Source organism: Mus musculus, chromosome 16, assembly GCF_000001635.26.
Source record: "Mus musculus strain C57BL/6J chromosome 16, GRCm38.p6 C57BL/6J".
NCBI classification, from domain to species: Eukaryota; Metazoa; Chordata; class Mammalia; order Rodentia; family Muridae; genus Mus; species Mus musculus.
Window position 1 is genome coordinate 92,494,589 of NC_000082.6, and position 25,641 is coordinate 92,520,229.

Genomic DNA, 25,641 nt, shown 5'->3' on the forward strand with positions numbered 1-25,641 from the left:
ACCTTGCCTTTCTACAAGGGCACTGCCAAAACTCTCTCTAATCCAGCCCTGCCTGGGCCCATGCCAGCTCCACAAACAAACCAACAGTTCCTTTAGGTGTTAGGCCTCTGATTATCAGGACACGTGGACCCAGTTATTTGGGTCACGTGGGTATAGACCTTCACTCGGTGGTTGTGTGAAAGACTCAGAGAACACTGGCTTGGGATTAAGACGCTTTACATGTATCTAGGCTCACACCTTTCAAAACAGCGCCCCAGATGTAGCTACAGTTCTTCAGTGGCTCATAGCCACCGTACCTATTTACACTTAGAAATCCCCCAACAGCTTCAAACACTGCGAGGTTTTGGAGGGGCACTCAACATTGAGGCAAACCAGTTTAGTGAAACTCATTTGAGGATCAACTTAAACTCTGTGTGTGTGTGTGTGTGTGTGTGTGTGTGTGTGTGTGTGTGTGTATGTGTATGTTTCAGAAGTTATGTTTAGCTTTTACATTTATTTGATTTTGTGTGTGTGCATATGCATGTGTGTGTCTCTGTGTGTGTCTGTGTGTGAGTGTGTCTGTGTCTTGGAAGTTATGCTAGTTTTTACATTTATTTTTATTTTGGTTTTGTGTGTGTGCATATGCATGTGATGCGTGTGTGTATTGTAATATATATGCTTGTGTGTGCTATATGTAAGTTATGTGTGTGTGTGTTGTAATGTTTATACATGTGTCCTGCTCCATCACTGCCTATCTTATTCCCTTGGGACATGGTCTTACTGAACCCAAAGCTAGACAGGTGGCCAGCAACCAACCTCCAGAAACTCTCTTCTCTCCGTCTCCCACAGTGCTGGGCTTACAGGAGCGAGTGTGGCCATCACACCTGCCTTTTTAGGTGGTACTGGGGATTCGAACTCAGGTCCTCCGGCTCTCACAGAATGAACTTGCCCTGTGAGCCATCTCCCCTGGTTTCTACACTCCCTACGTAATGTGCTATTTGTCTGCGACACTGAGAAACTATCTCCCTATTGGATCACAGGGTGGTGGGTCCTGCGTGTCAAGCAACATATGATACGAGATACCGTGCCACCATTGTTTTTAGGATTCTGATTCCTGTGGCACATCGGGTTTGGAATATTTACATGAAGGAACACGAATGGGTACCAGTTGCTGCTAGGACCTCACTGCTGCCTTTGTTCTCCTCTTAGAGACGAGTGATAGATGCTTTCTCTCTCTGGTGAATGCATCAGGATTCCTTCATCAGGAGCCACGTAGGGTCTACCTGACATGTCTGTCTATCTTACCCAGGGTGTGTGTGTGTGTGTGTGTGTGTGTGTGTGTGTGTGTGTGTATGTGTGTGATGTGCTTTGAGTGTTTTGTGACTTCTATTCAAAGCTATGGCTTTCTTCTTGTTCTTTCTAGGTAGAGTTCAGCCTCAGAGAAATGTGATGTGGATATGGGTGTCCATCTGTCCTGTTGTCTCGGTTCCATGCTTCTCCAAGTGATTAATAAGGGCTGGAAATTTATTGCTCACAGTTTTAGGGTCTGGGAATGGCAATAGCAAAGCATTAGCATCTCAAAAATGCTTTCTTGATGCACTGTCCTGTGGTATAGATGGGTGCTTCGGATACAGCAACAAAAGTCAGGAAGGCAAGAAAGGAAAAGGAGAGAGACACCCAGAGACAGAGAGAGACACCCAGGGACAGAGGGAGACAGAGAGATAGACAGAGACAGAGAGAAAGGAAGGGAGCAGGCAGACAGACAAATAGGTAGGCAGGCAGGCAGGCACCCATACATTCATGTACAGTTTCTCTCTCTCTCTCTCTCTCTCTCTCTCTCTCTCTCTCTCTCTCTTTTTCTCTCTCTCTCTCAATACACCCCCAAAGTCCACACATGGACTTTTCAGGGACACGTTCAAACCACAGCTTTAGTTATCCATCAGGGATGAGCAATGGGGATACAAAGGAAGAATTCAACATGCATCCCTCTCTTGTCAAGATAACAGGATCCTCTGTGGGTGTGGTGGCTAAAAGCAGTAAGAGCCTGAGAAGTCAAACTGAAATCCCCACGGCTCCATCATTCTTAGGCAACGCCTTCCCGGGTGCTTGCTCAGCATCCTTGGAGGTCTTGAGTTCAGTCTCCAGCATTTTATCGAGACGTGACGAGGTGATGTAATCTCAGCAAAGGCAGGGTCAAAGTTCAAGATCATCCTGTGTTATATTGTATGCTCTGGGCCAGCCTGGGCTACATGAGACTTCGCCTCAAACAAAACAAAAACAAAACAAAACAAAACAAAACACCCAACCAATTTAAATTATGTTGAGATATTATCTGTCTATGAAAAAAATTCAAATCTTTTATTGTGAAAGGATGTTGAATGTTATCAAGTGCCTTGTCTGTACCTACTGAGATGAACACATTTTGTTTCAAAAAAAAGATTTATTTATTTTTTAATCATCTGTATATATGTTATTCTTGCAGGGGTTTGTGCATGTGAGTGCAGGTGCCATTTGAAGCCAGAAGAGGGCGTTGGATCCTCAGAACTGGAGGAAGTTGTGAGCTACCTGATGTGGGTGCAGTACACACTCTTAATTCCAGAACCATTTCTCCAGCCTGCATGTGATTTTTAAAGTCATACATTCTGTTGTTTTGACGCATTGCGCCTATAGATTTGCATGTGTTGAGCCACCACTGCAACCTCCAACCTCCAACTTGATAGCCGTGGATGATCTTTTTGATATGCTGTTGTATTCAAACCCTTGGTGTTTTGTTAATAATGTTTGCATCTATACTCATCAGCAATATTGGTCTAGAGTTGGTGTGTCCTTTGATAAGGGGGAAATGCTGGCCTCACAGTTTGGGGTGGGAGGTCCTCTCTCTATCAATTCAGTGGAATAGTTTTGAAAACTTCTCTGAAAGAAGTTTTTGACGGGTGATAGTGGGGGACTCCTGGCCCAGTTAATTCTATAACTTCCTTTTTTCCCATCCCGAATTTTCTTCCCCCACCTTCAACCCCCAACGCCCTAACCACGATATTGAGACCCAAGCACTGGACATGAGTAAGGAAATCTGAGTCCGAGGGATGCACAGATTCTTAGGGTCTTCAGGGGCTGGAGAAGGAGAGGTATCCGTCTGGTTCTCCTCCCCTCCCCCCACCACCTCAACAAGCACGCCAGGCTATTGTCCCTTCCATCTTTAGGTTCCTGGAACTCACAGAAATGGGAGGGCAGCCATTCCTCCCTTTGGGGTTAATACCTTTTCTGTGGAACCTGAGGCAGGGATGGGATGGGTCTATTCCACTCAGCATCAGAGTCGCCTTCATGGTGAAGTGAGGTAAGGTGGGAATCCAATACTGAAGTATGTGACCGTGATTTAAATGGCTCTGAAACTTGAAGCTGTTCCAGAAAACGCTAAAGTGGCCAGTAAAATCAGTCTTTTCATTAAAATCCACAAAAGCCGCAGAAAGGCTGTCATTGGCTAGCTTCCCAGGCCACCCAAAGTGGCTAGGAGGTGGGGAAGACAAACCCCGCCCAAGCCCTAAGAGGGGAGAACTGGCTCTGAGAATTTCTGGTCAACCCTTGAGACCGCAGGGAACCAGCCCATCTCTTCCAAAGACTTCAAGAGGCAAGCTGAGTTCTTTAGCCCCACACCCTGGCCTGCACAGAAGGATTGGGGTCCGGGCGCGAATTTAGGAGAAACAGGAACTCTTGAGGAAGAACCCAAAGACCTTAAGACAGGGAAAAGGGACATAGAGTCTTGGGGCCCTCTAGATTTTGCATCAAGCGAAACCTTCGCTTCTAGAACCGCGAGTGGGGTGTCCTCCCGGAGGGGGCACGTCAGCCCCTGCCCCTCACCCTGAGCAGCGTCGAGGAAGGGTGTTTTACCATGGCTGAGGCCACGGAGCCCAAGGAGGTCGCTCCAGGTTCCCAGGGGCAACCCGAAGGTGCGACAATCGAGGGACCAGGAGAGCCAGGAGCTGCGGACCTGGAGGGGCGGGAAGCGAGCGAGGAAGCTGCAGAGGCACCTAGGGACCTGGGGGCGGGCGTAGAGGCCAGGGCCTCGGGGAAGGAGGAAGGAGGCTGTGGGCAGGACGAGGGAACTGGGGGAGCGCAGGCGCAGGACCCGCGCACCGGCCCTGAGGCCGAGACGCCGGGCGCCAGCGGAGCTCCAGGTGAAGCGGAGGCTGCGGAGCGCGACCCCGAGGGCGCGATCCCGCAGGGAGCGGAGGAGGCGCCAAGCGCCCAGCAGGTGCAGGGGATGAGCTCTGGGTTAGACTCTCAGGGTGAGGCCCCCGAGGTCCCTGGGGACTCTCGCCGGGAGCCCGAGGACCCCACGGCCTCAGAGGCAGGGGAAGAGGCAGAATCTGGTCAGGAAGCGCAGGGAGGCGGCGCGCTAGGGTTGCAGATCAACCCAGAAGTCCAGGGACTTGCAGGGGACAACATGGACACAGAGGCACCCGCAGGAGGGCCACTTGGGTCGGAGAGTGAGCCCCAGGGTGGAGGGGAAAGCAGCCCTCAGCCCCAGGATGAGGCGATTGAGATTGTAACCACAGAGATCGGAGGGAACGAGTCCGGGGAGCTGGCGGGCGCTTCGGCCGCAGACGCCGCGGGGGAAGGGGAGACCCTGGGGAAAGACGGGTCCGAGGAAGCAGCTTCCGAGGATGCGAGAGTAGATGCTCATGAGAATGGGGACCAGGGCAAGCTCCAGGAGGAGACCGGGGAGGAAGAAGCGAGGCCAGAACCCGAGTTGAAGGGACCCTGCGAGGGGGCCATCCAAGAGAAGCCCCCCGACGGCAGCCTTGATGGAGAGGAGGCCAAATCCACCGAACACGAGGAGGAATCCCAGGCAGAGCTCAGCAACCACTTAGCTGAGGAGCCCAGCGTCCAGGGTGGAGAAGAGTTGGGGCGAGTGAACGGCCGCAGGGAGAATGGCCCAGCATTGGAGGAGGGGGATCCGGGACAGGAGCACGACATCACCCTCTTCGTCAAGGTAAATCTTGCGCCCCCAGGGCCTACCCACAGAACCAAAACCGTACTCAAGTGCTTCAATCAGTCAGAAGGAACAGCTAGGGTTTCAGGAGAGTCAGGGCTGTGAATGAGGGTTAGTGGTTTGCCTAACTCGTATGAGGGGCCATCCCCAGCATCTCAAGAGTCAGTAGCATGAACCATGTAAGGTTTGGAAGTCAGGGGTGTGTGTGTGTGTGTGTGTGTGTGGTTGGTGACACTCCACTATCCCTTGTCCTGAACATCCTAACTGGCCCTTCTATTCCTAAGAATTAGGAAGAAAACAAAAAAAGTGACCAGCCTTATTAGTATTCAAAAGGTTTCAGCTAAAGAAGGCTTTAATCCTTGGAGTGAAAAAATGTGAACAGGTAGGTTCAACATGAGAATTCCCAGACTTAACTCCCAGAGGCCCAGAGCTGCCCAGCATTTTCAGGTGAAAAAACAAAACAAAACAAAACAAAACAAAACCTCGTCCAGGGGACACTGGGAAGTCTCCTATACACTGTCTTGTTTATTGAACATTTTAAGGTTTACTTTGGCAGATTTCAGGATGCAGGAGACTTGGACATCGTTTGTCTGAGTAATATGTTTCTGGTCTCCCTTTCCGTCAGGAAGAAAGCCATGATTTCATTTTTGAAAGAGTCTGTAGACACATAAGGAGGAAGTTTTGAGTGTAAACAGGCATTTTTACAAGGCTTCCAAAAAAAAAAAAAAAAAGTGGACAAAGTCCAGCAGTGGCTCACACCAAGAGCTTTGTTTAAAAGAAAAAAGTTTTTCCTGGGGACCTTTGGTCAGACCCCAGGAAGCTAGAGATAATAGGGTGAAGAATGTGTTACATGTCGAATGAACCCTAATCCTTCAGAAATCCCTTCACGTTTACAGACGGTCTAAACCCCTTTGGCTGAGATTTTAATAAGTAAAAAGAAAAATGTTCCCAGGAGATTAACACCAGGACCTAACCAAGTGTCTGAGATGGCTGAGATCTCCCCTTGCTTCTAAACAGTGAGATGGCTCCTTGCACACTAGCTCTATTTTAAAGACCGTAGGAGAGGGCGAAAACGGTGGAGTCCAACATGTTGGCACAGCCCTTCACTAGTCCTGTGGAGACTGGCGTGCAGGAGCAGGGTGGCTCCAGTCTGTTCCCTTAGGAGGACATTTTGCATGGTTCTGGTCACGTGGCTGTGTGATGATCCCGGCCAACCTGCTTGGCCTGCAGTTATGGAGGGAACTGCTCCTCTGCATCATTACCTGACCCCCCACTACTCTCTTTATCGCAGAGTTGCAAGGAAATCCAACCTCCCGGCCCAGGCACAAGTCCTTCAGGACTCAGTTCTTTGCCTCCTTTCTTCTCTCTCTGGCCTTCCCTTAGCATTGTGGGGTCCCCGGGTCACCAATGGCACTGCAGTGGCGGCTGTAGGAAGGTACTGTGTACCAGGGGAGAGCCATACTCCTGATTCTCCCAGCCTTGAAGGCGTGCACCCACTTTACCCTCTGTTGGAGTGAGTCTCCTGCACCATTGCCCTGACCATGCCTCCACCTGTCAGCAGCATGCAGGAGTCCCTGAGGACTTCACCTGTGTTTGCCTCCTCCCTGGGCAGATTAAATGTATCATTAGGTCCCTAGTGCAGACTGCAGGTGTGGAAACGATGAGGCTTTGAATGAGACACTGGCCAGTGGATCTGGAGCAAATTCTGGCTTGGTCACCATCTCCGTACTAGTTGGTTCCTTTCACAATAACGTAGCTCCCTCCCCTAGAGGTTATTATGAAGTCTCAGGAATAGGTCATGCTAAGCCCTTGGAATTGTTCCTGGCTCAGCATTAGCAGTGCCAGGGGGTGTTCCCCTGCCTCTGCTCCCTCCCCCCAGCTTCTGTGATGTGGTACAAGGAGTTCTCCCTCATTCTAATCCTGCCATTTTTTAAAGGGAACCTCTCTCTAGGTGTTGAACTATCTTCAATTTATGGGGATGAGAGTGTTATGAAACCTCAAGCAACTATCATTGCGACTATTGTTCCAAGGTGGTTGGTTAGGGCAAAGGTCGGAGTGGCTGGGAGTGAAGCTTGCGCACAGTGGATGTACATGGGACATGGGTTGGATGAGTCGTGACTCTCTGCTTGACACCTCCTCTCCTTTAAGAAAACAAGCAGATCTCCCAACAGTGAGGTTGGGTAGCCTCTTAGGGCCATTTAAAAGACCTGCCTCACTTCCATAAGGCTCTTGGTTTCTGCTGATCCACCTCTCTGAAAAACAAAGAAGAAACAATGAAACCCAAAGCAATAAAGAAACAAAAAGAAAACAAGAAACCTTTGTACCAGCAGGTCTTCCGGAGTCACAGAGTTGTAACGTTGTATTGGTAAATCCTAAAGTTAGGCCAGAATCACATTTTGTTACCAGTTCAACCGTGTCTGGGCTCTTCTGGGGCCTCCTTGCAGGTGGACTTCCTAGCCCACAGTGACTCACTGACCAGCTTTGTTGTGAGTTCAGGCGCATGCTCATGGTGGATTTCCTGGGACCTAGATGACCTGTTGACTCCCCAGAATTGTTAATTAAAGTCTTTCTTCCAGACACTGCACTTTGCCTGTGTTCTGTCCATGACCTTTCCGCCTTTACTACTTTTCTTATTTTTAACAAAGAAATAAATTGGTTATAATATTGTATATATTATTTCATATAAATCTATTTAACTATTACTCATTATAACATGCACTAGAAAGTTGTCTACCCAATGATATGGACTAATAATATCACTATTAAGTCATTACTAAGTCAGCTTATGATTTTGACCATCTGGTAGATTGCCTCACTCATCGTTATGAGAGCTATCATGTTACTAACTTGTCATTTGTTTGATTCAATGAATATACAAGGATGTGTTTTTTGTAAAGGAGCTATAGCCATATGCAGCAGCAGGCCAAGGAAGACTCCCTGGGGTTTTGTGTGTCAATCAGTCAGAAGGAACAGCTAGGGTTTCAGGAGAAACCCTAGCTAATGGCTAATCATCGATTATCTTTATTTTCTTCCCTTAAAGAAGTATTAACTAGGTCACCAGACTATAGGGTGATCCCCAAATATATATAAAATACATATAGTAAGAGATACGGTTTTCTTTTCCACTCAGGACTGGGAAAGGTAACTTCACACCACACGGTGGGGGTTGGGGTTGGAAAAGGAAATCAACAAACTAAATACCCACAGAGGTTTAGTCACCAGGGAAGTGTGGCTCAGAACATTGTTTCCTCAAATCCAGCCTGTTTTCTCAGCCTGTTTTCTCAGAGGCAAGGTTAGGACTGGGGGAGCCTGAGATATGGCTTTTATGACAAAATTTACATGACTTAAAAAAATCCTCCATCTGACCAGTGAGTGACCCTTGGCTTGAGTTTAAGAACTTTAAGTTGTAACAGTTCACATTTGACTAGAACACAGACAGAGGTATAATTGAGCCTGTGGGTTTGCATGGACCATCAGAGCTGGGGCTTTTTTTTTTTTTTTCTTTAAGTGAAATAAATCTAGTGGAATAAAAAAGAAAAAAAAAAACCAAGAAAGACATGGCTTTTGTCTATGTCATCAGAAGTGCCAAAACTAAATATGTTAATTAAAAGGCTGTTAAGCATGGCCACACTATACAGCTGGACAGGATCATGCCAGGACCTGCTTCTTAGAGATTACTGGTCGACCCTAGGCTGTTGCTCCCTGTGACCTTTCTGCTTGGAGGGAACATGTTGAGACCTGTTCTGTGGAGCTCAGTCTCTAGGGAACGTCCCGGGGAGATGTTATTTTCCCAACAGTGTGAGCACTATGTGTTCTGAAAGGAAATGAACAAGTATGCATCGTGCAACTTCAGTTCTCCCCTGAAAACAATGGTTTTCCCTGTTTGTTTTAGGATTATCTCATAAAACTGGATTGAAAATGATATACATGAAACCAGTACAGCGTTATTTAGCAGAGTGATAAGGAGGATGGGTGATTTTGCTCTCCTCCTACAACTAGACACAGCGCGTGTATGCACACTGCTGTGGGGTGGAGGACATGGGTGGCCGCACCCCTCACTAACCTTGATGAGATGGGGTCTACTTGTTTCCACCCTTAAAACTGGCCCTGCAGTAGGATCACCTCCCCCCCCCCCCCATCCCTTCCCTACTCAGTCTCTGCTTTCAGTGCTCAGATTGATGGCTAATGGTTTCAATGTGACTTATAGTGAGAATCAAGTTCTACACACAATCCTAGGTCCCCACGATTCCAGTCCAGCATCCCTTGAAAGATGAATATGGCTTGAGTCCTCCCTGAGGACATCTCAGCCTTAGGACTATGGATGCTGAGACTTGAGGTTCAGGTACGTGTTTTTCCATCCGCCTTGTGCACACATGCCATTGCTCCTGTCATTGAGCCTTATAGGAGCAGTGGTGTCTCCTGCCCTTCAGCATGGGCCCCTGCTTCTCACTTGAGGTCTCGTAGGGCCCAGGTTTCACACAGTGAAGCATGCTCAGCTGCTCCATCTCTGGGAGCATCTGAAGCCACCTGAGACAGACTACACTAGATCCTCTAAGTGTTTCTCCCTTTCATTTTAGATAGGTAGACAATACCTAAGAAGGGAAGGGCCGCATAAATCCCAAATTCTGGTCAATACTTTGGGTACAGGGGATGTACTGGATTTTAGGATGATCTGTTAACTCAGGATGTATAAAGTTCTGTATTTGGACACTGGGTTAAAATCAGAGAACACACTGGCTCATGTTTTAGAAGCTATATTTCTAAAAAAGACCTAGAGTCACCATAACAAAATACTAGATGCTGTGTTATTATGAAGCATTGAAGGTTACTGAGGGGTGTATTTGGTTCATGATTCTGGATGATGGGAGGTCCAAGAGCGTAGTGTTTGCTCCTGGGTGGTTGTGTCATAGCATGTCAGAGGTAGCATTGGATGGGACAGAACAGATCTAGCTAAAGCCTCTTTCCTCTTTACCAATGTTGTCATGAGTGCCCCACCCTATGACCTCACTTAAACCCAACCCTCTCCTAAAGTTCCTACCTCCAAATACTACTAACAGGTAAATTTGGAGACCAAAATTTCAGCACTTAAATTTTGGGGTCACATTGATACTGTAGCAAAGAAGACGAAGAAGAAGAAGAAGAAGAAGAAGAAGAAGAAGAAGAAGAAGAAGAAGAAGAAGAAGAAGAAGAAGACCACCAAGAACACCAAGAACACCAAGAAGGTCCTTGTCCTTTCAGAGCTTGTATAGAATAAAGGATGGATACCGTGCAGATGATGTAGTGTGGAGGAGAGGTACTAAATAAGGCTATATGCTATGCAGATGGAACATCTCCACGGGGTTGGAAGCTGGTGTGGAAGAGACCCAGCAGCTGCTTGCTCTCTCTCAGCCATTAGCACGTCATGAAGCACATGATGACTCCAGTGAACGCTGCTGTAGGGGAGGAGGTGCGAGGATGGAAGGTGGGGTGCAGGTAGCAGGACCTGAAGACAGGGCTCTCTCTACTGAACAGCTTCCTATTACATCATAGCTGGGTAGACACAACCATTTTCCTTTCTGCTCCACAGGTAACAGGTACCCTGGTAATCTCCAGGGCAAACTCTTCAAATTTTCCTAAAATGCCTGATATAGATTTAGGCAGCTGGGTCTATCCCACAAGTCTTTTATTCTGAGCATCACTAACCCGTGGTGACTGATGAGAGGAATATCAGAAGGGGTGGGCTCAGTTGTGACTACAAGGGGCTAAGACCGCTTCCTTTCCCTTACACAAGACATAGGATGCAGCAGTTGTCACTGTCACCCAAGAGTCTGACACTCTGTGTCCCTTCTCCCTGTGTTAGAGATAGATGGCCTTTTCCACCTGCATCAGACCTTCACCAGAGAGGTCTGGCATGAGACCTCTCCTGAGCCTTTTCCTCAGGCCCACTCCTTATTCCCTTTTACCTGGAAGTAGATTTCCCCTCTGTCCCATTGGCTAGAGCTGGCCAATGCCACCTCCACCAGCAGCCTTTTCTCAGGCACAGAGCAGTGAGACAAGACGCTGGTGTAGTAACTGTACATCTGAAACCCAAGACTAGCCTATTCACTACTGAGTGGTTGAAATTATCAGCAGAAGAAACTCTTTTAAGAGCCATGAGAAGAAGGCAAATTAAGGTCTCAGCACCCATAAAGGTTTTCCGCGCTGGCTATGATTGTCCCCAAAGTGCTGGTCATAACTGCTTCTATTCAGTGTCATCAGGATTGAGTCGTTGTGATAGAAACTGTAGACCTCACAGCCTAAAATATCTACTTTGGGTTCTTTAAAGTTTGCTGACCTCTAGGGACAGCAACTCTGGGTCAGTACCTGAGGTAGAGAGGACTGCCATTGGCACAAAGCTAGGCTTTGGCTTAGAGGGAGACAAGGGAACAGACTGCAGAATAAGGAAGCCTGGGCTCTCTCAGAGTGAGCAGGAAATGCTGTGACACTAGGCATCTCCCTTAGTATTAGACATCCACTTTCTCTACAGATTCCATCGATTTGATTTCAGTAAGGTCAACATGAAATATAGATTAAATATGTCCATATAAAGTTTATTACAGCTGGTGTATGCAGCCTATGTGGCTCCTCCATGAAACATTCTCTGCATGTTTTTAAAAATTAGTATACAGAAGAGTGAACATGGAGATATATAATACAATGAAAACCAAGTCTTTTACCTCTGAGTATGAGCTTTCCAGGTTCCTTCCTTAGAGAGAACTATTAAAGATCATGCCAGAGACACCTGTGCATATCAAACTTGCATGCAAATCCCCTCTGTGGCTTTGCTAATAATTGCTTTGAAGAGTTGTGCCAACACTTAGAATCTTTGCGCTCCAGGCATTTATTGCCCAGAGTTTCTTGGGCATGGGAACGTTTGAAGCATCCTGCATGGGTCGTAGTCAGGAGGCTGGCTAGGGATGAAAGGTTGACGGAGGCAGAGAACCTCCTTCCAAGATGGCTGACTCACTTGCTTCTCAGTGGGAGGTTCAGCTCCTCACCGTGTGGGACTAGGTTACTCCATGTTAGTGTCTTCAGGCCTGCTGTATGGGGATAGCTAGACTAGGAGTCCAAGGAACATAAAAGTAAAAGCCACGATGCCTTTATGGTTTCCTTTCAAAAGTCCCAGGTGTTGTGGCAAGGGTGTAGCTCAGTTGGCAGCATGTTTGCCTGGCATGCTCAAAGCTACAGTTTGAACCCCAGCACCATGTACATGGGTTGTGGTGACATACACTTGTAATCCCAGCACTTGGGGGGCAGATGCAGCGCACAGAAGCTCAGGTTCAGCCTCCATTACATACCAAATTCCAGACTGGCTGGTGATACACAGGAGCTGACTCAAAAAAATGAAGGTGTGACGTCTATGTTACTTCACTCCTCTGATTAGAGTTACCAAGCTCATCCTTCAAAGAGAGTGGCGTTGGCATCGCTCACCTTCTAAAGGGGAAGCCAAGATGCTTACAGATACATATCACAAAAGTCAGTTCCAGCTTTAATCGTCTCTTACAAAAACCAGCGCACAAGAAATGCATTGCTCGTTTAGTTTCCACGGTTTAGCATTTTCTTAGAAATCATCTTTTGTGCTTGTTGAAGATGTCTTAGTGTTCTGATGATGGTGAACGGTTTAATCAGCCCTTCATGCATGAATATGTAGGTGCTTTCCTTTTCTGATACCCCAACCAGAACTGAGTACTGAACATCTTTCTAGGCACGTCGAAATACTGAGGAACGGAATTGCCAGGAGAAAAGAGATGCATGCGTAGAATATGACAACCCTTACTAATGTTCCTTCTCACAGATGTGCTATGTGACGTTCTCTCGATGTCCTGTGGGCACTCCACTTTCCCCATGACCTTCTCCAACTCAGGCCCTGAGCTATTGAACACTTTGAATCTGAAAGGTGGAAAATAATGGCATTGTTATTTAATTTGGGTTTCTGATGCAGACAGGTGAGGGTGCTTTTCCATCTGAAGTCTCCTGCCTCCGGTTTCTGTGACTGATTATATAGGTCCTTGGTCTGATTATGGACTTTTATTATTCCTGGTTTTTTGTTCTAAAGGAATAAGATCTTTGCTGGTATGCATGTGTGTTCTGATTACCTTCCTAGGCGTGTGTTGGCCCTAGTGTTGAGGTGACTTATTCTCTTGGTATTTCTTGTCCTTGGTGCTAGGGAATCAGTGTGGGCTGGGGTTGTGCTCAGGTCCCCTCACTTCATTGGCTGGGATCTTGAAGTGCTCTCTGGTCTGTTGTCTTTGTAACTTCTTAAAGGTTTAGGGAGTGCCTTTGCGCTCTCCCTTGCTCTCCTTTTGGCTTTCATTAGTGGGAACATTTGACAAATGGAGCGGGTGGGATTGTGGGGGAGAGACCGGGAGCCATCTTGCTGAGTGCTCAATGTTTGTTGTGCTTTGCTCTCCCGTTTCTGAACACTGGACAAGCCAACCCGGCAGGAGAAGTGCACTGTGTCCTCAGCCTTGTCCCCAACAGGGCACTACTGTATTTCAAGCCCCAATAGGATGGAGGGATGGCATGAGGAATGAGAGCCAGCCACTGTTGTTCCTGTCCTAGGTTGAGGCACATGCAGTGCTCTGAATGTGGCCTTGGAGTGATGGCCAGGGTACTGGATGCATCACAGGCATCATGTGTGTTGGAGCTTCCCAGAACAAAGGCGTTATTGGTCTGCAGATGCGGAGAATTAACACTTTTTTCTGATGCCTTTGATGTCAGGACCTTGGAGCCGAGTTCAAAGAAACCTGGGAAGATGTAATCTTTCCTCCGACTTCGTTCTCTTTGTTTGAACTCCAGGCTGCAGCTTTCTTCTCTGCTCCCATGAATAATCAGTCAGGATGAAGAAGTTTTAGGTTGCTCTCAATGGCTTCTTGGCATCATTTAGTTCTCCAAACAGAATTCAATCCTTAAGAGAGCTCGGGGGTGGCGGCCACTTGAGTGGAGGGGGCCGGTCTTTGTTCACTGACACCTGAACTGATGCACCATGACTCTGAGATGTCAGTGGCAGCCACATGGAAGGTCTGTTGTGGATGCTGGGGTAGCGAAGGTGTACCTGTAGCTCTTCCTGCTGCTGACCGTAAGGAACACAACCCCACTGTTGGTAGACACTGCCGATGTCTTCTGGCTTCCTCAGGTTCATCAAGGATGGAGTGTGGAATCTTTCAATGTGATGGGTTCAATACAAGTCTGCCTTCTGTGACATGGTGGCCACCGAGAAGTAGCATTTGGTTGTCCTTAATCTGAATAAGATTTGACCTTCATGACCCACAGGGTGATTGGTAGGATCTAACACCCATGATGCTGTTGCTGGTGGTCCAGGTCCAGGCTGGGTATTTCCAGATTTTTTAGGAAGAGGTACTTCTTATTCAAGGAATTGAAGCAAATGCTCAGACAGATTGCAGGAGTAGCAAGAAGACATTATTATGGCGGACCACATGAGTGAGGTTACCCAAAGGTCACAATGATGTTGACCTTTCTTTGTGTGGCTTGAGAGGAGCAGGAGTTTGACTGCCCAGGGGTGTATCATGGGTAGTTCTGCGTCTTGACTGATGGTTTTGGACTAGGTAAACCTTTGTTCTCAAGACATGTCTCTTCCCATGGTGCATCTGGTTTTAGTCACATGCGCACCCCGTTATGCATAAGGTAGACAAGCATGAGGCAAATAGGGGATTCCCTAAAAGTGTACTCAGATAACACGGTTTGCCTTCTTATATACATACCTTCAAACCAGGCTAGGCTGAACTGGCCCACTGTCTGTAGTTCTTTCTCATGTTTGTTTTAGGATGCTTTTGAATAGAAATGGGGCATTGTCAAAGGGCTGCCAAGGGCAACAACTTATGTCCATAGTTAAAATCAGTTAGATCAATTCAGGTGTGTGTGTGTGTGGGGGGGGCAGTCCTTGGTCCCTCACAGGTTGCTAGGTATGTGCGTTATGTATAGGCAAAGGTCTAAGGCTGCCAAATGCATTGTTAAGAGATGAATGGGTACACAGCCCAAGCCAAGGACAGCCCCAGGCTGCTGCCCCCTTATTGGTCTGTCTCTGTGTTGCGTGCTTTTTTACCACTGGGGATCACTTCTGCCCATTCACTGATAATGAGGTCCCCATGCTGGAAAGACCCCCCCCTCCAACCTTTCTGAAATCTGATGGTCCCAGCCAAACCCAGCCTTACCATTATGTCCACAGGACACTGGACAACCGTGTGAAGCTGTTTTTTTTTTTAAAAGATATTTTTTATTTATTTTATGTGAGTACACTGTCCCTCTCTTCAGATACACCAGAAGAGGGCATTGGATCCCATTACAGATGGTTGTGAGCCACCATGTGGTTGCTGGGAATTGAACTCATGACCTTTGGAAGAGCAGTCAGTGCTCCTAACCACTGAGCCATCTCTCCAGCCCCTGTATCATCTTTCCCACAGCTAGTCCACACACCCACTGACTACCCAGTGACTTTGTCAATGCTGCGTGGGGCACACGCATCACTTGGAAAGCTGCATCTGAATGACCTGAGAGGGCTGGCAAGATGGCTGTGCAAAGTTGGCAACCAGAGGTAGATGTCTGGATCCTACAAGGTGGCAGGAGAGAACAGACTGGGGAGGAGCCATCTTTTTTTTTTTTATTAGATATTTTCTTTATTTACATTTCAAATGCTATCCTGAAAGTTCCCTATACCCTCCCCCTGCCTTGCTCCCCTACTCACCCACTCCTGCTTCTTGGCCCTGGCATTCCCCTGTACTGGGGCATATAAAGTTTGCAATACCAAGGGGCCTCTCTTCCCAATGATGGCCGACTAGGCCATCTTCTGCTACATATGCAGCTAGAGACACGAGCTCTGGGGGGTACTGGTTAGTTCATATTGTTGTTCCACCTATAGTGTTGCAGACCCCTTCAGCTCCTTGGGTACTTTCTCTAGCTCCTCCCTTGGGGGTCCTGTGTTTCATCCTATAGATGACTGTGAGCATCCACTTCTGTATTTGCCAGGCACTGGCATAGCCTCACATGAGACAGCTATATCAGGGTCCTTTCAGCAAAATCTTGCTGGCATATGCAATAGTGTCTGGGTTTGGTGGCTGTCTTTTGACTTCCACTCTCGAGCTGTGGCATGTGTTCACCAGGACGTGCGTGCACGCACACATATACTACTTCCAAAATATGAGGGACAGCAGAGCAGCCACTTGGGATTCCTAACTCTGGGAGAGTCTGTTGCATGGCAGTCAGTGATGGGGACGTGTAAGGGTATGTCATTTCTAGGCTGGTCGACAGAGGCAGAGCAGAAGGCAGGGCCCTGACTGGGGTTGGGGGACTGGAGTGAGTGGGCAAGGGTAGTGGCGGAGAGATGTGCAGAGGAGGTGGCTCTGTCACTGTCAGCCTTCCTATTTGATTTCTGCATATTTCCCTCTCAGAGTCAGTCTAGAGATTGAAATACTCTGTCATTCAAGCCCCCACAGTGCAGGGTGTGTAAGAGTGGGCTGCGTTATTAAGCAGGCTTTCGGAACAAGGTGTTCCTTTGTTGTAATAATTCCTTGTGAGAATTTTACAAGGAATTAAGCTTTTCATCTCCATGTAAAAGCTCCGGCTGGTATTGGGCCGTATTATTAACTAAGGATTAAAAATAGCTCTGCATTTTCTAAGCTTAATTCACGTAAGGTGGAGGTGTGGATGTCGGAGGACATTCTCTTTGTTCACGTCCTTTTCATGACTTGATTTTGCTTGCTGTGACAAGGAACACCAGCAGCACCAAGCATTTGAAAGCTGAAAGCTATGTGGTTAGACAATTAAGCTGCGTGGGTCAACCCCTTGATCTTGCTAATAATAAATTAATTGCTACAGCATTTGACAAGAATAAGCACTATGCACAGTTTAGAATACACTTAGGGTTAGGGGGCTGTTTGCAAAGGTAAGGTCTGAGTTTCATAGTCTTGAAAGCTAAAGTGTATTTAGGAACCAGTTCTGAGTTACAGAGAGGGGAGGGGGGAGAGGGAGAGGCGGGAACTTTTGTCCTAATAGTGCAGAATTGCCAAATATCCTGCAATGAACAGATGGTGCGCATGGCTGCCCGCCACACAGGGTTTGACAGCCTTGTCAACAGCTCACTTTTGAGAGAGAGAGAAGATACCACTCCACTTTTCATTTTTCTAAAACAAACCTATCTTTACTTAGGACAGTTTTTATTTCTTCCCTTTATGGCCTTGAGAGAAGGGTGCCCCATAGTATTTGTGTGTGGTGGGCTTGTCTAACAGGACAATGCACAATCCCGAGGGTGTGGACTTGAGGCCACAGCAGTCTGCCCTCACACCGCCCCCCACTTCTTTGGCTGCTTGTTGCTGGTTACTTTGTTGCCCCACTAGGGGGCAGACATAGGTCAGAGGGACACAGAGCCAACTGGTTTCTCTTGCTGTTAATGAGGGTTCATCCCCCACTCCCCTTGTCTCCATCCCCTCTTCCTAAAGAAACCAGACTTTCCTGGTGGTCTGTAGACATCTTTCTGGGTTACACCTGTCCTGCCCTCTCTCAACTTCAGGGTGGTCTGCTCAGGTCTCCAGTGGGTCCATCCTGTTCCTGATTGAGAGAGGAGAGGTTGACAAAGGTACAGACTGTGGAGGAAGACAGGAGACAGATGCTGCTGAGCAGAACAAAGCTAGAGCAGGGGGTACCAGGAGAGAGAGGAGGGGCCATGGTGGTGAGTCTTCTAACAGTAATGCCAGGGAACCACTTGGCATCAGCCCGGAAGAGAGACTCACGGATAGAAATTCTAGAATTTGAGCTGCGGAGTTAGATTCTGAGGTCTGTGAGGTCAGCATCTCCCCAGAGCCCTGTATTTATTTCATGGCAAAGGTGTTCTTGTGCATTGCCCCCCGCCCCTGCCCCCGTCCCTGTCCCCACTCCCCAGCAGTAGTGTTTAGTTGGCGAATGTAGACAGTGTGTGTGATGTTCTAGTTGATGTCTCATGCTTTTACGTCACCTTGTTTGTTATCCCCTTATGTGGTTTATGAGTGTGTTGGAACACCCAGGCTCCGTAGGACCTCTCTCACCAATTTTGGGTTCCTCTGAACTTGACACAAAAGTCGTTTCTCTGGACCTGGTCGAAGAAGAGAATTCTCTATAGCACTGTCTCTGTGAAAAGGTCAATAGACAGACTCGACTCATTCCACTTATATCGGATTCTCGATCCTCTGCTGATGCTCACCGTTTCTGAATTCAGTATGAGCTCGTTGAAGCCGGAAGTCCAGATCTTCAGGACTATAAGCCTCTGGTGCGCCTTACTCTGGGTGACTAACTTTTGGATTTGTTAAATACCAATAAAGCTCTTGCTGCCGACGCCCACGGGTGTCTCGATAAGCTAATGAGATGAGTTCTAAACCTTCCTGCTCCTATCCATTTCCCTCACAAGGACAGGTGTGTAGACTTGGGCTGTGTTTCAGGAACATTCTCCATCATGGATGGGGTGAGAGATGTTCTTTAGGGGACCAGAATCCCTGTCAGGAAGGAAGAAAAGCATAAAGTCCAGGAGTGGATGCTCATCCAAGTGGGCTTGCCCTCTCCTGTGGTGCTGTCTTGGTCCCCTTGACCCTGAAGATTTGCTGCTGGGTCCCAGGTGCCAAGTGTCTCAGTTCAGAGCCCTAGGAGGCCAGAAAAAAGGCATTAAATCCCCAGAAGTGCAGTTCCAGACACTTGGGAGCCACCACATGGTCCTGGGAGCTGAGTTCTGGTTCTCTGGAGGAGCAGCAAGCTCCCCTAACCATTGAGCAACCCTTCCTTCATCCCCTAAAGATGCAGCTGCTTCTTCTTTTCTTCTTCTTCTTCTTCTTCTTCTTCTTCTTCTTCTTCTTCTTCTTCTTCTTCTTCTTCTTCTTCTTCTTCTTCTTCTTCTTTTCTTCTTCTTCTTCTTCTTCTTCTTCTTCCTCTTCCTCTTCCTCCTCTTCCTCTTCCTCCTCCTCCTCTTCTTCTTCCTCTTCCTCCTCCTCTTCTTCCTCTTCCTCCTCCTCCTCTTCTTCTTCCTCTTCCTCCTCCTCCTCCTCCTCCTCCTCCTCCTCTTCTTCTTCTTCTTCTTCTTCTTCTTCTTTTCTTCTTCTTCTTCTTCTTCTTTCTCCTCCTCCTCCTCTTCTTCTTCTTCCTCTTCTTTCTCTTCCTCCTCTTCTCCTCCTCCTCCTCCTCCTCCTTCTTCTTCTTCCTCCTCCTCCTCTTCTCCTCTTCTTTTTCTTCTTCTTTTTCTTCTTCTTCTTCTTCTTCTTCTTCTTCTTCTTCTTCTTCTTCTTCTTCTTCTTCTTCTTCTTCTTCTTCTTCTTCTTCCCTTTCTCCTCCTCCTCTTCTTTAAATAATGTGAATTTTTAAAAATACCTTTTTAAATAATGAGGGCCCAGGGAAAGCTTCGTCCTCAGTCTTGTCCCCAAAGCCCTCTTGTCTCTTTTGCCTGTACCTGGTGTGCTTGTGCATTTAGGTAGATGTATGCAGCCAACCTTAGAGGCCAGGGCTGTGGAATCTCTCTGGGGGCTTGTGAGACACCCCACGTGGATGCTGGAAAAGAAATACAAGTCTTCAGCAAGAGCACTGTGTGCTTCTAACCCACTAAAGTGTCTCTCCAGTCCCTATCTTTGTTTTGTGAGACAGGATCTCCCACTGCAATTTGTGGCCAGCCAACCCCAGGGATTTGCCTGTCCCAAACTCTTCAGCACTGGGGTGACAAGCGTGTACCACTGAGTCGGGCTTTCGAGTGACGTTCTAGGGATTGAACCAGGGTTCTCCTGCAGCACTTGCCTGACCACACTGTCTTCCTAGTCCCATGTTTTTTGAGTAACTTTTCTTTCGTTGAGCCAAGATGTGGGCCAGATGGGGCACAACCTCAGCCTCCTCAGCTCTCTCTTCTTGTGATGCCTGCTGAGGAAAAAGAATTCTCTGGGCCAGGGTCCCACAGATGATGGTGTTCCTGTGGGTTTGCGTAAAGATGGCGTCTGGGTATCCAGTGTGCACGGTTGGCTCAGAGGATGCACAAGAGTGGGCAGGAAAGGCTAAGGCACGTAGTCCACTGTAAAGTCACCATTCCCCAAGGCCAACACCCCGCCTTAAAATTCCCAGACAACTCCCACTTTCAATCTACATAGATACCTTTATTTTAGCGACCGGTTGACAGGAACTCTTCCAGAGGTAGGAAAACAAAAATTCACGTTTATGCCAGTAGGATCTTTCTTTCCAATAACTCAAGGCCTTCCGCGTGGGGTGGGGGTGGGTGGGTGTAAAGCAGGGTAGTTCTCTTGAGGTTTGAAGGGAGAGCCCAGGGTTCCCTTTCATCTTCCTCTCCCCAGGGAGAGCTCTGCCCTCACCCTTGTCCCAGAAGTCCCCTGTTTCTTCTAGCTGAACCTGGTTTTCCATGTGAGGAGGAGGCGGAGCTGGGAGGAGGGGCATGTGAGGAGGAGGCGGAGCTGGGGGGAGGGGCATGTGAGGAGGAGGCGGAGCTGGGAGGAGGGGCATGTGAGGAGGAGGCGGAGCTGGGGGGAGGGGCATGTGAGGAGGAGGCGGAGCTGGGAGGAAGGGCATGGGGTTGTTGGCTCTCCATGTCCTTTCTGTTCCCTTAATCTCCACGTGTCAGAGCCAGACGCACTCTTCCAAAGCTGCTTCTAGTCCTGAACCCGGCTCCACCAGCACAGACTAGGGTCTGAACGTAATGTGCAGTGTGTCCTGTGGTGGCTGGGACCCTCTCTGGGGACTGTGGCTCATGGGGATTTATTTCTCTCCCTCTGCATTTGTTTCCTTAGGGTTGGCGGAGCCTTTCAGATAATTGATTCTCTGTTTCTCTGTCATCTCCTTGGAGGCCTTATCCATTCTGATTCCCCCACTGCTCTGTAGGAAAGCACTCTTTGCTCCACCCTGCAGTGTCCAACCTTTTGACATGATTCTGACATTCATGTACCTCTAGGGCTGCATGCTTGGCTATTATCAAGACTCCTGGCGTCCGCAAGCCATGAGTATGGATGTATATTTTTCCAAACCAAAAAATAATACACCAGGAGGTTGAGGTTGGGGTTGGGGTGAACGGGGTCCTTCTTCAATCCAGTTTCCAGCCACTGTGGGTAAGAGCTGTCTGATACCTGCCTTGGTAGCTGCCTCCTGAGTAGGTATATCATCCAATCATAGTTAGGTGACCTCCACATGCCACTTCCTTCTTGGAACAGACTCCATGTCTTTCCCTGTGTGATTATCTGCTGCATTTCAAAAATATTTGCAGGCTACTCTGTGCATGAGGTGAGACTTTCCCACTTTCTCTAAATTCCAGTTTTTCAAGACAATTCTGTGAACATGAATAGAAACCATGTCCACTCTGGGGACACGGACTCACCTGGGTTGGAGTCAGGGTACGGAACGGATAGGTTTAGAAAATGCCAGTCCTCTCATCCCACGGTGTCAGCGTGACTGTCTGTACGTGGAAATAAGCTGATGCGCTGACCTGATACTGGGTGGCTATGGTTGTGCAGTGAATGAGGGACGTGGATCTCTGGACGCCTAGCCCACCACCCTGCTTTGAAAGCAGGCGTCTTCTTATGCTTTGCTCTGCTCCTGGGTTTTGGACAACGATGTCAAGCTGATCCCAGGCTGGGCCAGGGTTGGGGAACCCTGAAACAGGTCAATCTTTCTCCTCCCCTTTTCCCAAGGATGAGGGTTGGAGGGAGGTACAGCATCTGCCAGAGCAAGCATGTGACATTGGGAAAACTTCCCTCTAGCTCAGCCGACGTGTTGGCCTTGGCCAGCCGTTGTGTTTCTCCTTGTCTAGCAAGCAGCTGATCCCACTGGGCCGTGGGCCAGGCAGGGCCCTTCTCCTTGTGTTGGTTAAGCCAGGCCAAAGCTGGAGATGGGGGAGGGCAAAGCTTCCAGATAATTCTGTATTATCCGAAGTCTCCCGAAAAGCTTGAGTTGAACCGTCAACACCTACAAGGTGGTGCTGTCTTGGCTGACGAGGAACTTTGAAGTTTTGTTTATTAATTGATCTGACCTGGAATCGGAGAATGGATAAGGATTTAGTGACAGCAAGATGTCAGGTGACTTTTGACTGTGAAAATGAGAAGACCAGGCCTTTGGGGTGGAGATCTAACAATGATTTTGCTTCTCCCTCTCTTTAAACACCACACTATTTTTGTCATAATCGTGACTGTAATTTTCTGCTTTGGAAGCTTCCCGTCGCCTTCTGGTATATTCTACGTGACATGACCTCACACACACCCGTGCAGCCTCTGTCCACTCCCATCAGCAGAACCGCAGCCTGGTTTGCCCCGAGAGCTTGTGAAACCTGTATTTTGGTTTAGTCAAAGGACTTACTTTTAAATCTCTGAGCGTCAGGAGGCTGGCAGAGCCTGGTTCTGAAACATGAATCTATAGGCAGGCTTGCCTAACTTACACTGAAATAGAACCCCAACTCACTTCACCGCTGACCGAGCTTGTGGTCTCGCCATGCCTCGTTCTTCCACCTCTCTTCTGTATCGTCGCTGTGTCGGCACGTCGAGCTGTTCTTTTCTTGAAATTATTATTCTTGTCAAAGTTCTTCCATTAAGGAAGACAACTTCAGGATAAACTAATTACCCAACTGACTTGACATCGCTCTTGTTCTAGTCATTTTTTTTTTCTATTCACCATTTGCTTTATTTTGCCAAGCAACCAACTGGTAATGATCTTTTCTTTTGTTCTTTATTTTTTATTAGATATTTTCTCTATATAAATTTCAAATGCTATCCCGAAAGTTCCCTATACCCTCCTCCCTCCGCCCTGCTCCCCTACCCACCCACTCCTGCTTCTTGGCCCTGGCATTCCCCCTGTATTGGGGCATATAAAGTTTGCAATACTAAGGGGCCTCTCTTCCCAATGATGGCCCACTAGGCCATCTTCTGCTACATATGCGCTAGAGATACAAGCTCTGGGGGTACTGGTTAGTTCATATTGTTGTTCCACCTATAGGATTGCAGATCCCTTCAGCTCCTTGTGTGCTTTCTCTAGCTCCTCCATTGGGGGCTCCATGTTCCATCTTATAGATGACTGTGAGCATTCACTTCTGTATTTGCCAGGCACTGGCATAGGCTTATTCGAGACAGCTATATCAGGGTCCCTTCAGCAAAATCTTGCTGGCATATGCAATAGTGTCTGGGTTTGGTGGCTGATTATGGGATGGATCCCCGGGTGGGGTAGTCTCTGGGTAATCCATTATTTCATCTTAGCTCTAAACTTTGTCTCTGTAACTCCTTTCATGGGAATTTTGTTCCCTATTCTAAAGAGCAATGAAGTATCCATACATTGGTCTTCCCTCTTCTTGATTTTCTTGTGTTTTGCAAATTGTATCTTGGGTATTCTATGTTTCTGAGCTAATATCTACTTATCAGTGAGTGCATATCTATGACTAGAACATTCTCATCTATGGATAATAGGAGTAGATGAGAATGTTCTAGTCATTAAAATCAAGCAAAACGTGTCAAGGACCACAGCACTCACGAGCCCCATTAAGAACTTCAATCCGGGGCTGGCGAGATGGCTCAGCAGGTAAGAGCACTGACTGCTTTTCCGAAGGTCCTGAGTTCAAATCTCAGCAACCACATGGTGGCTCACAACCACCCGTAATCCTGTAATGAGATCTGACACCCTCTTATGGCACATCTGAAGACAGCTACAGTGTACTTAAAAATAAATCTTAAAAAACAAACAAGCAAAAAAAAAAAAAAAAAAAAAAAAAAAAAAAGAACTTCAATCTGAGGAGCAGACGAGGTGCCTAAATTATTTTGTGACTGTCTTTTGGAGCTGCCGTGAGCAGCTTCTTGTCATTATTAGTACATGGTCCCAGAATGCCACCACCTGGTTAGGACAGAGAGCTGGAGAGCATGTCTCCAGCCGGTAGAATTTATAAAGGACAAGAGTGCTCACTGGGCTTGCCTGCCCCCTAGCATCTGTGAGGGGGTGTTACCGGTACGGAGGTGCTGAAGGAGTCTTCAAATGGACCCCACTTGCTCTCTGGATGAAGAAACTCACAGAGAAAATCTCACAGGATTGTTAGCACTCTTCTGTAAGTTGGACGTATGGAAAGCCACCACTCTGAAGGATCACATTTTTTGTTATTTTTTTTCTAAATATCTCTCTGAGATTCAGGTTTACAAGCCAAGTTATGGGACCATGTTTTAGGTAGATTTTTTCCAAATGTCACAAATCTTGTAGGTGGTCATTGCTTCCTTATGTATGCAGTTAGCCACAGAGCACTGGTTTCTGCTATCTTTTCCTGTTAAGATGAAAACATTCCCAGACCCACACAGGCCCCACCCCTGGCCTCATGTTACCTCCCTTAAGAGCCCTTAAGAGATTTCTGATTTACTAAGGAACAAAAGTTGCTATAGAATTGCTGGCTCCCAGCAGCAAAGAACTTCATACACTGGCCACTAAAATCAACCCGAGTATCATGAGGCCCCTGGACCTTTCCCCCTTTGTTAATAAGTAGCTACCGGGCCTTCATCTCCACAGCACTTAGAAACATCACAGAGAGAGATGAGTCTGAAGAACTTGTGAACGAGCGAGCAAGGGGATTCCGAACAAACTGAGGAAGCTGGATTTGAAGGTGCTCAGGGTTCACTCTGCCCAGCACACCGGCGTCCCTGCCATGCTGCTCACCTACCTCTCTCTCTGTCTCTGCTCTCCAAGTTCAGTGAGAGATAATGAACACTCCTGGAATTGGCATCTTCCTAACAAGCTGCCCTGAGTCTTCTTGCTGGTCTCAAGTTAAGTTGTATTTTAATGGCTCACTGTGAGGGCCCAGGTTTGTTGGGGACAGTGTTAGCTTGGAAGACAGCGAGACTATATCCCCTTGGTAGCTTTTGGTAGACTATAGAAGGTTATTGCCTAGGGAGAGCATTTTGTTTTGGTCTTCCTAGACTGCCTGTTTCCCATGTACCTGTGGAATACTCACATGTGCATGTGTGTGAACTGTCCATGTTTCCCATGTTCCTGTGATGTAGTCACATGTGCATGTGTGTGTGCCCCCCGTTTTCCCTGTACCTGTGGAGTGGTCACATGAGCATGTGTGTGGCGTGTGCCCTTGCCCATGTTGGCGTGTGTGGAGGCTAGGGGTGGTCACTAGCTGTCTTCCTCTCCCTCCACTGATGTTTTGAGAAGCATATGTGCTCCCCGAACCTAGAGCTGATTCCACTGCCCAGCCAGCCCCAGGGACGCTCCCATCTCTGCCCCCCAGCAGGTATCCATGCTTGCCCAGCAAAACTTCACTGACCCATTCATCCTCCTGATATAGAATTTACGGCTTAGCACTGAAATCTGGTGCATGAGGACACCCACTGCCATGGTCTGGCGACATCTGGGTACTTTAATGACCTAAAGGGGTTAAAACCTAAGGGCGTTTTCAGTTGGACCCTAAAGCCTGAGGGCCCTTGTGAATCAAGCGCTACACACGGACTATATCTTGTAACCACGAGGGGGCACCAATGCCCTCCTGAAGCTGTCTCTGTGACTAGGTCTCTGAGGGCAAGCTGTGAATCCAGCTAGAAAAATTCATTGCTTCCAGAAGGAAGGATGGGAGAGGTCTCCTATGTTGACATCAAAACAGCTTTGGGAGTTCTGGAGTTCACACAGAAGAGCTATCCTCTCAGCCGCAAACAAAGGAAGCTTTGCCTACCTTGCCTGGG

General features: G+C 47.8%; 1 protein-coding gene and 1 long non-coding RNA gene across 2 annotated transcripts in view; both read left to right on the forward strand.

Moving 5' to 3' along the window:
- The window catches only part of 2410124H12Rik (RIKEN cDNA 2410124H12 gene), an 18,629-nt gene extending 15,847 nt beyond the window's left edge, over positions 1-2,782 (forward strand). The window contains exon 3 of the long non-coding RNA NR_165041.1: positions 2,462-2,782. This is a non-coding gene — a long non-coding RNA (RIKEN cDNA 2410124H12 gene). The remainder of the gene's footprint in view (positions 1-2,461) is intronic.
- A 776-nt stretch (positions 2,783-3,558) lies between these two features.
- Clic6 (chloride intracellular channel 6) overlaps positions 3,559-25,641 on the forward strand; it is a 43,095-nt gene continuing 21,012 nt past the window's right edge. The window contains exon 1 of the mRNA NM_172469.3: positions 3,559-4,969. Coding sequence (NP_766057.1) covers positions 3,866-4,969 — 1,104 coding nt within the window. The 5' untranslated portion in view covers positions 3,559-3,865. The remainder of the gene's footprint in view (positions 4,970-25,641) is intronic.